The 14,695-nt window shown below is 38.1% G+C and overlaps 2 protein-coding genes across 2 annotated transcripts; both read right to left on the bottom strand.

The window, feature by feature from the left end:
• Window positions 1-751: 751 nt before the first annotated feature.
• Window positions 752-7,426, bottom strand: renbp (renin binding protein). Its single transcript, XM_079897606.1, has 11 exons — window positions 7,237-7,426; window positions 5,864-5,969; window positions 5,459-5,534; window positions 4,376-4,451; window positions 3,247-3,425; window positions 2,806-3,027; window positions 2,578-2,659; window positions 2,242-2,417; window positions 1,736-1,867; window positions 1,566-1,653; window positions 752-1,341 (listed from the first exon to the last, which is right to left on the bottom strand). The coding sequence occupies exons 2-11, from the start codon at window positions 5,962-5,964 to the stop codon at window positions 1,265-1,267; spliced, it is 1,209 nt and encodes a 402-aa protein (XP_079753732.1). The 5' UTR covers window positions 5,965-5,969; window positions 7,237-7,426; the 3' UTR covers window positions 752-1,264.
• Window positions 7,427-8,070: 644 nt separating this feature from the next.
• LOC307173609 (protein FAM107B) lies at window positions 8,071-11,045 on the bottom strand. The gene is made up of 5 exons (XM_079896831.1): window positions 10,922-11,045; window positions 10,187-10,431; window positions 9,991-10,102; window positions 8,569-8,716; window positions 8,071-8,268 (listed from the first exon to the last, which is right to left on the bottom strand). The coding sequence occupies exons 2-5, from the start codon at window positions 10,371-10,373 to the stop codon at window positions 8,152-8,154; spliced, it is 564 nt and encodes a 187-aa protein (XP_079752957.1). The 5' UTR covers window positions 10,374-10,431; window positions 10,922-11,045; the 3' UTR covers window positions 8,071-8,151.
• Between the last annotated feature and the right edge of the window lie 3,650 nt (window positions 11,046-14,695).

Below are 14,695 nucleotides of genomic sequence, written 5' to 3' on the forward strand. Positions count from 1 at the left end.
TGATACTGTTGTCTCTTTTAAGCTACCTGCTCTCTTCCCCTCTTCCTCTCCACGGAACTGTACAAAATCTCACTTTAACTCCCTTTTTTTCCATCTTCTATTGTTGCTGGGGTTCTAATAATTCTTATTATATTATTATTATTGGTATTGCAGACACGCATTGTCGTGAGTTTGTGTATAAACATTTTCATTTAAATGTTGCCTTTGTTTCTTTTCACTCTTGTTAGAAAATAAAAGTTTAGAATTGTTTTAGGAATCTGTTTAATTACTTTTATGGGGGTTGCCACTGGGTCGTTTACATGACACCGTTTTACACTAAAAACAGAAAACGTTAATGTTGTTTTGAGGACCTGGAAACGCAAGCTTTTGAAAACGATGCCGTTATTGTCTCTGTGTAAAGAGACACATTAGTAAAAACTGACATCCTGGGCATGCGTATTACTTGTTCAGTCTGTAGGAACGTAGTGTTTCTTAAAGTGGCATCGCCACCTACTGGCCTGGCATGAATAATAGTGTCTTTAGTCATTTTCGCAGATCCGTGTGAACGGGGATCATTTTGACAATGTTGTCTGAATGTAATGGAATACTGAATGGAAACACTTGTGTTTTTAGTACACCGTTGTCATGTAAATGTACACTGGTCTACAATGTGAGGTGGGTGATGAGTTTAAGTATGGTGATTTTTGAGTTTCACATTTAGCATCAGCTAAATGACAAAAGTACTGTACTAATAAGTAAGCCAAAATCAAATATATAATCATTTCAGTAAACATCAATTTATTCAGAGCAGTTGGAATGTCTTGACATGTTTAGTTACTAATATGTGCAGAGTTATGAAAGAGATTAACAAAAAGGCACTCGTAAGAGCAGCAGTGATCTTCAGAGTAGTAGTTTACAGAACATAGTTTTTTCTAGCTTTATAAACTTGCTTTCTATTTATTACATTAGTCTTGATAAAGTAAAAACTTTATCAAGAAAACCCTTTAGTGACATACCCAAGTCCCACTTTCTGAACATTGGCCATGGCTAGAACGAACTCATCTAATCTTAAAAAAAAATAACGATGGTCCCTTTTTCACTCACATGTTAGATTAATGGCTTGAAAAATAATGGCACTTAAAAATTAGCAAAATGAAAACTATGAACCCGTAATACAGTTTGACAGGAAGTATTAGTGTAGTTAAAACTATAGTTACTCATTCAAAGGATGTCATTTACACTTCCTGTCACATCTGGTAATGGAGTGCAAAATATCAGTGAAAGTTCAAGAATCCTGCTTTTCAAGAAGACCATCCAGAAGCTTCTCACACATGTAGAGACACCGAGGAACATGGAAGAACCCTGTACAAGGATTACAGTAATGTGTCATGGGTCAAAGTTTAAATGCATAAACTTTGATGTTTCAAAAGTTACAGTAAAGATTTAAGTAAACTATGGAAAAAAAAGCATATTAGAACGATTTCAGGATCATGTGACACTGAAGACTGGAGTTATAATACTGAAAATTTAGCTTTCACATCACAGGAATAAATTAAATATTCAAATATTTAGATTTAGCTACTCACCTTTGAAGGGTCCTCCTTTGAAATCCAGCACAACCTCTCCCTGACGACTCAGATATCCAAACCACTCGCCATGTTTCTCATCAGAAAACTTGAGCAAAGACAACAATAGACACATCTGATACTTTACACCCATTATATAACTTATTACATGTCTCTAATGCGTGTCTTACATGTCTGAAGGTGTAGTCGTAGATCAGTTTGAATCGGTCCAGTAACTTAGGCTCTCTGATGTGACTGTAGGCCATCAGGTAGGCGATCAGAGCTTCACAGTGAGGCCACCACAACTTCATATTCCATTCTAACTGTACACACATGATGGGTTTTCATGTTTTATGGAGACATAATGATGTGAGCATGCAAGATATGCTGAAATGACCTGTAGCAGATCTAGACAGGTGGAGCTGAGGAAGGTGGAGGGTTTCTGATAGCAAACTGCAAGACTTGCTTACAGCAAACAGAACCAAACTATCGAAATGTTGAGCTGCAATCTCATTGGCTGCAGAATCAGCTGTGGCCAATCAGCCTGGGCCATCATGACAGCACTATATATTTTCCAGATATTCTATTAAATCCCATCCTTCATAACATTAATCTTGCTGTACTTATTTCTAAATTTGTGTTAAAGTTAACCCTGCTTTCCCCTATATCTGACACCAAATCATGGGTATAATCTAACCTGAGTCGGACAGTGACCGTCTACATCCAGGAAGTAGAAAAGACCACCATGTTGTTTGTCCCATCCAGTGTGGAACGGGATCTCCATGAACTTATCGACCGCCGTCTTCTGCAATTGCACGTCTCCTTTAGCCAGCGCATACTGCAGCAGGAACCAGCCGGCCTCTAGAGCGTGACCTAGAAAGAGACGTCACAGGAAGTAACCCAGACAGCAACATGTGGATTCCACGCGTACCAGATGTGGGCCGGATCTGGGCCGACACCATGTTGCTGTCTGGGAAAGGATGTTGAATTTATATGGAAGACTGTGACAGTAAGATTTGAAACGATCACTTACCAGGGTTCTGCAACCGCCCTTGACAGCCAGGAAGTTCCTTTCCATTCAATGTGACACTTTCCAAAATGGCTTTTCCATCTCTCTGAGATAAAAGGATTTAGCGTAACGCATCATCGTTTGGTGTTTCCATTATCTCATCGTTCCCATTATTTTATCTAATGCGCAGAAGGCCGTTCACATCCTAAGCTTAGTTCCACATCACTAAAGCTTGTATACAGGTTAGCTCACCTGTATATGCTGTAATATCCGTTCCACGCACCATTCGCTGAGGTCTTTGTACTTTTCCACATCAGTTCTACCCTCTGTCAGCTGATCTACCAGGCACAGGAGCATCATGGGAACTGCCATGCTGTTCACAGGCGGATCACCAGGAAGTTGAGGACGACCAAGACCTGACGGATCAGTCTGAACCCAGAATATCAACTGATCCATCATGCTCTCAGCATCAGCCTGGTGAGAACAAGGACAGAAGATAACCTGACATCAACCATTACAAATACAAAATAAATTAAAAATAGAAAGAAATTATGACATTTAAATCACAAACGCATATGCTAAAAAGTCAATGAAAGCTGTTAACTTTTTACTAAAAAAATATAAAAAGTACAACCATAGTCACTTCTACACATACGTTTAATTTCTAGGTGAGATCTTGACTAATAGTTTTACCTGCATCTCTTTGTCTTGTGTAATCCTGGACAGCTCGTCCATGGCCATCACATAAAAACACTCGCTGAATATCGTCCTTTGAACCTTCACGGCTCGACCATCTCTTGTCAGGCAGAACGCACATTTCCCCGGGCCGCTGGAGGCCGGAACACGAGCAAACTTCTGCAGAAATGCAGCTCCTGAAATTCAATAATATCTGATGTGACAGGATCACTGCATATCTGTGATTGCCAAGAGTAAAGCTGCACGATCAAATGCTGGCATGTCATCTTAAACAAACAAAAACAAAACACTTTTGACGGTTTAGCAATGAAGTGTGGGAGCTCATTTTATGTTGTGATATTTTTCTGATACATAAAAAAAAAAAATTACACTAAAATTTACATTAAAAAAACAATACATAATACAAGTTTACACATGTTAACCTTTAAACTGGGTCATTTGTGTAAATTCTGATATTATTTTGTCTCTTGGACTACTGTATGTGCAAACGTGTTCATGTGAAATAGTTTTTTCAGGCCAGTACTAAACAAAAAAGTTATGATCTCTCTTATTTAATTGAAATGTTGCAGTTTCTGCAAAAATGCACACCTTACAGAAAAAGTTTGGGTCGTAAGGTTTTTTAACGTTTTTGAAAGAAGTCTTTTATTACTCGCCAAGGCTGCATTTATTTGCTCAAAAAACAGTAAATTAGTAATATTGTGAACTATTAATTCAATTTAAAAGAATTGTTTTCCATTTTAGTTTATTTTCAAATGTAATTTATTCCTGTGATGGCAAAGCTGAATTTTCAGCATCATCACCCCAGTCTTCAGTGTCAATGATCCTTCAAAATATGCTGATTTGCTACTCAAGAAACATGTATTATTATCATCAATGTTGAACACAGTTGTGCTGCTTAATATTTATGTGGAAACAGTGATGCATTTTTCCTGGATTCTTTGATGAATAGAATTTTTTGCGACAATGTAAAAGTCTTTACTGTCACTTTTGATCAATTTAATGTACCCTTGGCCTTCCTTGATGAATAAAAGTTTTTTTTTTTTTTTTTTTTTTAAACTGACCCCAAACTTTTGAATGGTGGTGTGTTTATTGATAGATAGAGCAACTGAGAAACTGAATCACAAACCTGATTTAGCAGCCTCAAGAATCTCAGGTTTGTGAAATCTTTCCATTGTACGATACAGCCTGCTGTACATCCATACCTGGTGGATACGTTAGACACATCAGACACTTTTATTGGGAAAACAATTACAATTCTCATGTAATCAGCTAGGGCCAGTTGTGCAAACGTTTAATCTGGATCAGAATGATCTGGATTTGGAAATCCCATGTTTTGCTATCCATAATAAGGATGTCCATTTTTACTTTTTTTTTTCAAAGCTAAATTAGATTGGATCACCCTGATCCAGATACACACTTTTTCAGATTACCTTGATTACTAGTGCTCTACAGAGCCCCTAAAGGGACATGGTGATAGAACGAATATGAGATGGGGAAAAGAAATGCAATGCTTTTGCGTTCTCTCAGAAAAGTTTTGCGTAGCATTCACCCAAGAAACTTTGCGTTCACTCGTAAAGACCTTTTGACTGGTTCATCTCTTATGATTGTGCCAATTTAGTTTACAAACAGTGATAAAAAAATTTTTTTTAATTAAATTAAATAATTATACATTTATTATTATTATATATTATTTTTTTGTCTGATATTTAAAGCTGTTTGGGGATTATTTAATGATCCCAAAATCTCTATATTACTTTACTGTAGGCTACCAAAAGGCTTAATATGTAGCCTAATGTCTTCTTCTAACTTATTACTTTAACAGTTAAACTAGTCAAGAGTCAAATAAAAAATGTGTGTGTGTATTACATGATACAAATGTTGTATTTTTTGCACCAATTATAAAGTTTTATTACATTTTTGTTCCTGAAATCCACCCTTCTCCTGGGATCAGTATAATCCTGATTTTTTTGGATCAAAGGTATCCCAATCTTACTAAAAAGTTTTGAACAACACAAACTGATGATTTGATTCAGATGAAAACCAAGATTGAATTTTGTGATCTAATCTGATTTCAGAATTTGAACAACCCATGTTCAAGATTTGATCCAATTACTATAACTTTTGAACATTACTTTTGAACAACTGGCCCCTAATGATTTTTATATAAATAAATTGACATTAGAACATGAGAAACATGTAAAGCTCTGACCTGTCTCCCCTGTAACCACACATATTTCAGCTCATCATAGACCTTCCCATCTTTTCCAAGGCAGGTAAAAAATCCACTAAAATCAATATAATGAAACAAACATTTAACAAGGGCATAATATTTAATCCACATGTTCAACTAAAATTAATCTGAACATTTATAACTTAACAAAGTAAGTACATATGCCTTAAATACCCATCATTTTGACTCATTGCTCATTTAAAAAGGTCTAATGAATATGGTTTGAACGATGGTGTCCCTCAGGGTTCATTGTTAAGGACAATTTCAATGTTCAGCATGTATGTATGTTAATAATCATTCAAGCTTACATAATACAAATATTTCAACATCCAATTATATGGGAAATGCTGCTGAAGCCATGCATTAAAACGTGAATCAATTTACCCGTGTTCTTTGTCATGGGAATATTTCAGCCAGAAATCCACAACTCTGTCCAGTTCAGTCCGGATTCTGTCTCGATACTGTTCCAGCGGTGCTGCAGTCATTGTTCCTTAAAGCAAGTGACAGTTTAGGGTCATGCACAATGGTTGTTTTATAGTACGACTAAGATAGTTTTGACGTGTAGGCATTGCAGCTATCAAAGTGATCCTGTGATGTTAAAAACTGACCCTTGCTCTGTCAATAAATCAATGCTTTTATATATCTTCAGTCAGCTACTCATTTCCATATGATATACCAAACTTCTTGCATTATCAATAATTCACCAATGCAAAGATGAATTCAGTTTAACTCAATCAGTGTGATATTTTCGAAAAGCATTTTTACTTATGAATACCAAGCACAAACTGCTTCTACTACCTGACAGAAATCACAACAGAATCTTATCGCCAATCAGAAAAATAGGAGGCGGCTCTCTGCCAACCTCGACCAATGGTGTAACTTTGGGTTTCCACAAAAATATTAAGCAGCACAACTGTTTTCAACATTGATAACGTAATAATGATAAATGTTTCTTGAGCTGCGAATCATATTAGAATGATTTCTGAAGGATCATGTGACACTGAAGACTGGAGTTATGATGCAAAATCTTTGGCATCACAAAAATAAATGACATTTTACAATATATTAAAATAGAAAACCTTCTGAAAATTGTGATAATATTTCACAATATTTGTTTTTACAGTTTTTTGCATCAAATAAATGCAGTCTTGGTGAGCATAAGAGACTTAATTCAAAAACATTAAATAATAATCTTAATAATAATCTTAATTATTACAAACTTTTGACAACCAGTGTATATTTCATTCTTTATTTATTTAGCTATTCCGTTTGGCGCCTGTACAGACAAATAATTTGCTTGACTATTCTGACTTCAAAGTTACATTTCAAAATAATAATGTGCATGGAAAACAAACAGATTTGCATGCATTCTCATTGCGATTGCTGATAACCATTTGAAGGGGAACTCCGTGGAGTTTGAGCTGAGTAGCGTTAGCCTACAAGCAAACGGAACTCAAGAGAACCGCGGACAGATGTTCAGGTCATTGATTAAACAGAAGCTTGTGATTAGTGCATGAATATCATCTGCTTCAATGCTCTAAAAGCTTTTAGAAGGAAAGACTAAAGAGTGTGGCGACTCTACTAAAAAGTTGATTTGCGGAACTGTACAAATCTGTGATATATCTGATGGTGACTGACTTATATAGCGCGTGCTACTGTCTGGAACAACAACTTGTCTTTACGAGAAAAACAGATCGTGTCTGAACTCGCCTTGTCTTGGCGTTTCCCTGCTTGCAAAACACTTCAAAATTACTCACCACTTTTGCCAGATGAAGAAGAAAATCCACCTTCTGCACTTGACTGTTTTAAAACGATCGTATTTTTTAGTGACAATGAAAATAAAAGCGGTTAAACCGACTCTTCCTTAATTTTGCAGAGGCAGTAAAAACATCATATGACCAACATCCAGGCAGCTGGTCCTGTTTATTCCGCTTTCCCAAGATCATTGGCCAGCTCCTTTTCTGCTCATCCAATCACAGGCCAGGAGAACAGGCGCCGGTTGAGGCTCGTGCAAGCAAAACACACACATTATTTTCCCTAGTACTGACACTGTTGGAGTAGATGGAGTTTTATTGCAAGATTCGTTCAGTCAAAGCCATGTTTATTAAATACAATATGAATAGTTCATTCTAGTTTGATTTTACAATACTGACATTTATAACTTTCAAATCCAATACAAAAACAATTACCACGGTAATTTGCCTCGTTATTTATTTTTTCTTCTCTAATAATAAAGTACCAAAAAATGGATGTAAAAACATCATTTGAACATGTGTCATGGTAGAAGCGTGGTATTTACTTAAGTACTTTGTAGTATTAAGGGTTTCTACAATGGCAATTTCCTCAGCACTCTCAGCAAAATATTACAGTTTGTGAATCACTGTTTGAAGTAGATTTTGTATGTTTTTACAGTACTAGGGCTTATCAATAACCTAAGTAGTAATAATGGTATTTGGAATATACCATGTAGTATACCATGGGTAGGCTATTATTTTTTTATTTAATTTTTTTACATTATTAAATAACAGAACACAATTGTGTAGTGAACTGTAACAGACTAAAAATGTATGAAAAAAGGTTAATAACAAGATCATAATGGATATAACGAAACGCTGTGTACTTTATTTCTAAATGAAGCTGCATGGCCAAATGAAGTATGTGTTTAGTCAGATTCAGGAGTGAATGTTCTTCTGTAGAGCTGTATGGACTCTCTTCAGGTTCTGTCTCACTCGCACAAACTCCAAGAGCTGAACCTCCTCGTGTAACTTCTGCTCGTCTTCCTTCTCCTTCTGAGATGAAACAAATCAGAAAACACAGACGAATAAAACGGATGATATTCTCACTCAGTTATTACAGTTAGTGTTAATACAGTGAACCTGTTGTAAACAAACATTAAAAACTGTGCAAACATAAATTACATCATATTAATGTATTATGATTTCTACACAGTAGAAATAATAAAATAGAGCAACTCCTTTATTTTGGTGTAAACTGTGGTTTACCATGGTCAGTTTTGTAATGCGAAGCTATATAGTAATAACTGTGTGTAAAGTGATGTGTGTTTGTTTGGCCTGGAGGAGGCTGCTGACCATCATCTCCTGGTGTTTCTGCTGGCGCTGGAGAAGAACCTGCTCTAGAGGACTCCTACTCTGCTCTCCCTCCTCCCTCTGGCTCTTCTCTCTCTTCCTCCTCTCCAGAACCGCCTGAAGCTCCGGTTTACAGCCCACCACCAGCCCTCTGTCCCGCCCAAAGAGCCAAAGCACAAACAACAGGTATAAAAGTAACATTTTACCAGTGTTATTTTAGAAATATGTATATACTATTACAGTTTTCATTAAATGGATAGTTCACCCAAAATAAAATACAAAAATCATCTTTTACTCACCCTCAACTCAAGTTAACAAACTCAACTCAATACAAACCTCAATACAACTCAATACAAACCTGTATGAATGTGGGTAACCAAACCACAGTTTACCATAGCCATTGATTTCCATTGCATTTTTTTTTTAAATCAATGTTATGGTCAACTCTTTGGTTACATAGATTCTTCAAAATATCTTATTTTGTGTTCAGCAGAAAAAGAAATTCATACAGGTTTGGTACAACTTGAGTTGAGGGTGAGTAAATGATGACTAAATGTTTATTTTTGGGTGAACTAACACTTCTAATATTTTGCATAAGCTTTTATTTTTATATTTTCAGTTTTCATTTAATTTGAGTTAATATACATTTTGTTATGTGCTTTTATAATTTGTATTAGTTTTAAAAAATATAGATATTTCTATTTAGCTTTATTTTTATTTTAGTTTTAGTCATTTTAGTACTTCAATTTAAACTTATTCATTTTAGATAGTTGCCAAGGCAATTTACATTTGCCTTTTTTTGCCAATTTACATTTTTTACAATTTACAATTTTACAATTTACTTTTTTTTTTTAGATTAAGTTTCTTATCTAATATTTATATTTTATTGTATTTAAGCTTTATTGCATTTAATGAAAACAATTTGTAACATTTTGTTTTAGTTATAACAACACTGTATTTGACATGTCATTTTCTTGTGGGAACTCAAAAGTTTTACGAAAGAATGCTAAGTTTTGCGAGCGAAAAAAAAAAAAGTTAATTTTCCCCATCATTATGAGCTCCATTGCCATCATGAGATTTGAGTGTAATATGTGAGCCCATATTTCTCAGCAGTAGCAGCCAAAGTGACTGAACTTCAGTTTTTCAGTAGTCTCTAAAGGACTTGGCAGAAGTGATAGGAAGGCCTATCATTACAGTGTCTGACACAGTGTGTCCTGAGTGCAGGCTGCTGATAATACCAGAGGTGTACGATTGCAGACTGTGCGTCCACACATGACTGCCTGACACAAAAGACCAGAGAGAGAGAGCGTGGCATCATTAATATTTCACTAACCCACTTAAAAAAGCTCAGCCATTTAATAAAATCTCCATGAGCAGAGATAAATATTCCTGTGTCTGATTTGGAGCATTGTATTGTGATCTTACTTTCTGTGGGCCAGTAACAGCTCTTTGTGAAGCTCCTGGTGGCTCCTTGAGGCTTTCACCGGGTTGTTTAGGTTCCAGGGGCCCTCGGCAATATCACATTTATCTGCATTTTCTTAGACACAAAGGTTATTTCTGCAAGATTCTACAAGACACACTTCTCATGTCACTGTCTGTCAAAAATAGCAGAGTAACGCACCTCGATTATGGCCATGATGATGCAAAGAAGTACAATTAACTGTGTCTGTGGACGTCTTTGCTCTGGACTGTGCTGGTCTGCTGGAGTTGGAGACGTGGTTGTGTCCTGCGGCGCAGTTGGATAAGGCATTTTTGAGTTCTTGTTCGGACGGTCTAGTCAGGAGTGTTTGCGCAGCGGCCGATCTCATTGCACACGCAGGTATCAAGAAGGGCCCTCAGCCAAAGCTCCTGCTGCATGCTGGGAAACTGCGCGTTGGGGTCGTCAACGAAAGCAAAGAGAGTAACAAGAGGGGAGAGATTGAGTTTCACCTAAGTGGGGATCTATAATTTATTCGCTGGTCAAATGCCTGCCCCTGTTAAAATGATTTATTTGTCATTTCAAGCAAAATCACATGAACAGATTGCTGGCTGACAGAGGAAGGCATGCATCAAACTTTCATACAACTAAAATGATGGATAGGAAGAAGATATATTAGAGAGCATAAATATACTTTTCTAAATTACTACATGTCTCTAATAGGAATGGACACAACACAATATTGCATTTAAAACATTAAAATAATCATAATCATTTTAATTTGGACTCACAGAATCACATCTAAACAAAATGACACACCAATACATGCACACATTTTTCCAGTCGTATTTTCCAGGGTTTGACATTGTGGAAATCACCCTGTGGCTTCAAACGCAGTCTGTGCTATTAAGAATATGTAAAGCGTATTACTGAACTCACCGAAAGTGTGTCACCGCTCCATGAGCGAGGTGTCCTCTGAGCAGCAGTGAGTATGAGAGATCTATTTACTACACAACAGAGCGGACACCTGAGAAAGGACACTTTATCTCCCCGTCCATCAATGTGAGTGAGGCGCACTTCACTTGCACGCCGCTGGGGGGCAGCAAGTGTACGACAAATCAACGTACTGCCAATCCTTCTGGCATCATTTCTTTCTCATTACAAATGTAAATAGTGGGCTACTTTTGAAAAATCAAATCAAAATTGTATTTAAATTAAATTAAATAAAAATCGTGTATACTCGCAAATGAAGGCTTAAGTCATATAATTATTTAGCCTAATAAAAGCTGTTTTATTTTGCATGGAGCACCCTCATGGGGGTAGGTGTTTAAATCATTCAGCCAAATACAGGTTTTATTGTACATGGATGCGATAAGAGCAGTAGCCTACTCAGTGGTTTAAAGGTAGGGTAGGCAATTTCGGAGAGGCTAGCAATAGCAAGCTAGCTTTGAAAGCATTCAGAGCGTCTACAAAGCCACGTGCACACAGCAGTTTGCAAAGCATCATGAGATGTTACATTATATAACATTACAATAACAGTGACATTGGACGAAAAATTGGACGAAACATTGGACGAAAAATTTTGGTCATGAGACTTCCACATAAGATGTATGTGCATGTTTTAATGCTTAGACCACTTTTATTATTGATTGCTATCAAGATGTGAAGAGTTTCTACCATTATAACAAAAAGTGTTTATTAAAAAAATTGCCTACCTTACATTTAACTGAGTTGGTATGAAATGAAATTGCGATAGTCTTTTCTTCCCTGTAGTGACATCTGAGTGAAACAGCTTCTTGATCAATGTAGAGCGTGCCTTGATTTTGTCCATCAGGAACTGTATCGTTGTGTTTTGCTATTGCTGTAGATGTCCTTGCAAGGGAGGGGAATTTATTTAGATGAAAGATTATATTGAAGGCACATGAATAAAAATAATAATAATGATGTGGACGGAGAAATCATTTATAATAAATATTACATAAAAAATAAGAATTGTCAATTTTGATTTCATTGTGACTGTATTTGTCCGTTGACTTCACTACATTTTGAAGAGGAAATTAATACTTTTACTCCAAAGCATTTCTCTAGATCCTTTCATTACATTTGTGCTGAAGGAGAACAGTTACAACAGGAAGTGCTGGCCCTTTGTCAGCAGTGTAACAAGAGAATCGTCATACTGATCTCAGGGATCTTTTTACTGCAGGACATAATGAAAAAAAACTGATGCCCTCGGACTAAAGATGGGCAAATGTCAAACTAGAGGGCACAAAAGCCTCAAAGCTGAAATATGACTCTGGGAACTCCGAGGAAAGTGATATGTGATGGATGGAAAGCATTGAAATTAAAAAGGGTCATTGGTTATTATTATCAACCTATCTGTCCAGACTGAACGAGTAAAATAGCTGTATCTCAAAACTTACTGAGTTGAATGTTCAATTATCTAAAATATTAAAACCTCTCTAGACCAGAGGTACTCAACAGGCGGCCCGCGGGCCGCATCCGGCCCATCGGCTTGTTCAGTATTACAGAAAGGCGAAAGCAAAATATCCCTGAGCGTATCCCTGAGCGGCAGGAGCAGCTGCAGCAGCAGAAGCCTCATGCTCCTTCTCTCCAGGGAACACTGCCTGACAACATATCAAAGAGGACAAAGCTAAAGATCCCTGAGCCTCTGAGACCGGAGCTGCTGCAGCAGAGGCCTCAAGCTTCTTCTCTTCAGGGAGCACCCATGCCTGCCAGGTCTACACGAGGAGAACCTGTGCCAAAGTCTCAACAGAGACCACCTGTGGAAGCAGCAAGACCACAACAGAAAAGGCCACAGGAAGCACCAGTGGCTGCTGAGTCCCCACAGGGAGCACCTGTGCCCAAGTCTCTACAGAGACCACCTGTGCCTGCCCCAAAGGTGCTTGCATGTTCTCTACAGGGAGCACCCATGCCAGAAAAGGTCCCAGAATGCTGCAGCAGAGGCTTCAAGCCTCTTCTCCTCAGGGAGTACCCATGCCTGCCAAGTCTACACAGGGAGCACCTGTGCCCACCAAGTCCCAACAGGGAGCACATGTGCATGCCGGTTCTAAGAAGGGGAACCTCACCTCATCCCTCTTCTTCGCTGATGCATCCAAGAAGGCCCTGAACTCAGATAAAAAAACAGAAAACCACGGAACAGCAGAAAACGTGGAGGCAGAAAAGGCCACAGGAAGCACCACCTGTGCCCGCTGGGTCTAAACAGGGAGCACCTGTGCCCAAGTCTCTACAGAGACCACCTGTGCCTGCCCCAAAGTTAAAGATTCCTGAGCCTCTGAGATGGGAGCTGCTGCAGCAGAGGCCTCAAGCCTCTTCTCCTCAGGGAGTACCCATGCCTGACAAGACCACAAAGAGGGAACAACTAAAGATCCTGGCGCAGATATGCTCCCAAGGATCCCAAAAGGTGCCCTTGTGCATTCGGGGACCTCACAGGGATCACTTGTGCCTCCAGGTTCCCCAAAACTGGGAGAAAGCTTTAGGATCCCTAAGCAGCAGAGGCAGAAGTAGAGCGAGCAGCAGGGACAGCAGAGGGAGCAGAATATCCCAAAGGGAACTTCTGTGTCACCTAAGACCTCACAGAGTGCACTTGTTCTACCTTGTTTCCCACAAGGAGCATCCGGGTTTCAACAGGAAGCACTCATGGCCACCAGGGCTCCACAAGATGCACCTGTGCCCGTAAACTTGCCTCCATTCTTACAGGGGACCCCACAGGGAGCAGCAGTGCCCGGCAGAACCATAAATCAAGGAAAATACATGATCCCTCGCCATCTGTGGCAGCAGAAACCCAGTCCCTTTGCACAGTCCCTTCCTGGACCACCCATGTTCAGTCAGAGTAAGAGTTGGTGGAGCACAGAAGCATCTGTAAATCCCTTCCATCTCACGTTTTTACTTATTTTCAGATTTATTTAAAATAAAAAATTAACATTGACTTCAAATATGCTTCTATGTTTTCTAGGTCCTCGATTCAAATCATTTTATACTGTATTTCAGAAAATTATAGAAAGATATGTGTTTAGATTTGGTCTAACAAGCATTATTACGTTTGTTTCTTCAACAGGACAATGTAGGTGTGTGTCAGCCACCTTCCCAAAATAAAATATGTGTGGAAATTGACAAGAAGGTGCAGCTGAATCCTAAACTGAGGAGCCAGAATCAGATAAGCACTTCACACCTGGACCAGAGCAGCAGCTGAGCCGGAAGAGAGCATTGGTTAGTTCCCTCCTTTCTTTCATATTTAAAAATGTAAACACTTTAATAATTTAATATATGACTAGTATCATATTCTTTTCAGTTTATAGAACCCTCATATTGAAATTGTAGAAGGAATATTTCTTAAGATTTTCTCTAAGAATCACTCATTAAATCTGGTCAGGGTGACATGACTATGTCTGTTTCTTTAACAGGACAATGCAGGTGTGGACCAGTCACCTCCACAAAAATGCAGTGCTTGGCAATCAAAGTCAAGGACCAGCAGTTGGAGCCAGGCAGCTTAAAGAAAATGTGCTATTTATGTAGCATATACATACATTTTTGTAATGTTTTAAATATTTAATATATATGTTGTATTGTGTTGGCAGGGTTCTCAAGTCTCACGCATTGGCCGTGAGACACACGCAATTCAACCAGTTCACACGCTCACACGCCACACCGTGTATTTCTCACGCTGAAAAGGCAATGCCAACCAAGTTGTCCTAC

This window comes from Squalius cephalus, assembly GCF_949319135.1.
Source record: "Squalius cephalus genome assembly, chromosome: 16".
NCBI lineage: Eukaryota > Metazoa > Chordata > Actinopteri > Cypriniformes > Leuciscidae > Squalius > Squalius cephalus.

Bases quoted from the DNA above. Each gene is read 5' to 3' on its own strand.
- renbp (XM_079897606.1), bottom strand. From the start codon at position 5,964: ATGACTGCAGCACCGCTGGAACAGTATCGAGACAGAATCCGGACTGAA. The intron at 1,868-2,241 runs GTTAGATTATAC...ATGTGTGTACAG, and splicing joins ACGGTCACTGTCCGACTCAG to TTAGAATGGAATATGAAGTT. The intron at 1,342-1,565 runs GTGAGTAGCTAA...ATCCTTGTACAG, and splicing joins CAAAGGAGGACCCTTCAAAG to GGTTCTTCCATGTTCCTCGG.
- LOC307173609 (XM_079896831.1), bottom strand. From the start codon at position 10,373: ATGAGATCGGCCGCTGCGCAAACACTCCTGACTAGACCGTCCGAACAA. The intron at 10,103-10,186 runs GTGCGTTACTCT...TTTGTGTCTAAG, and splicing joins TCATCATGGCCATAATCGAG to AAAATGCAGATAAATGTGAT. The intron at 8,269-8,568 runs GTCAGCAGCCTC...GTTTCATCTCAG, and splicing joins AGAAACACCAGGAGATGATG to AAGGAGAAGGAAGACGAGCA.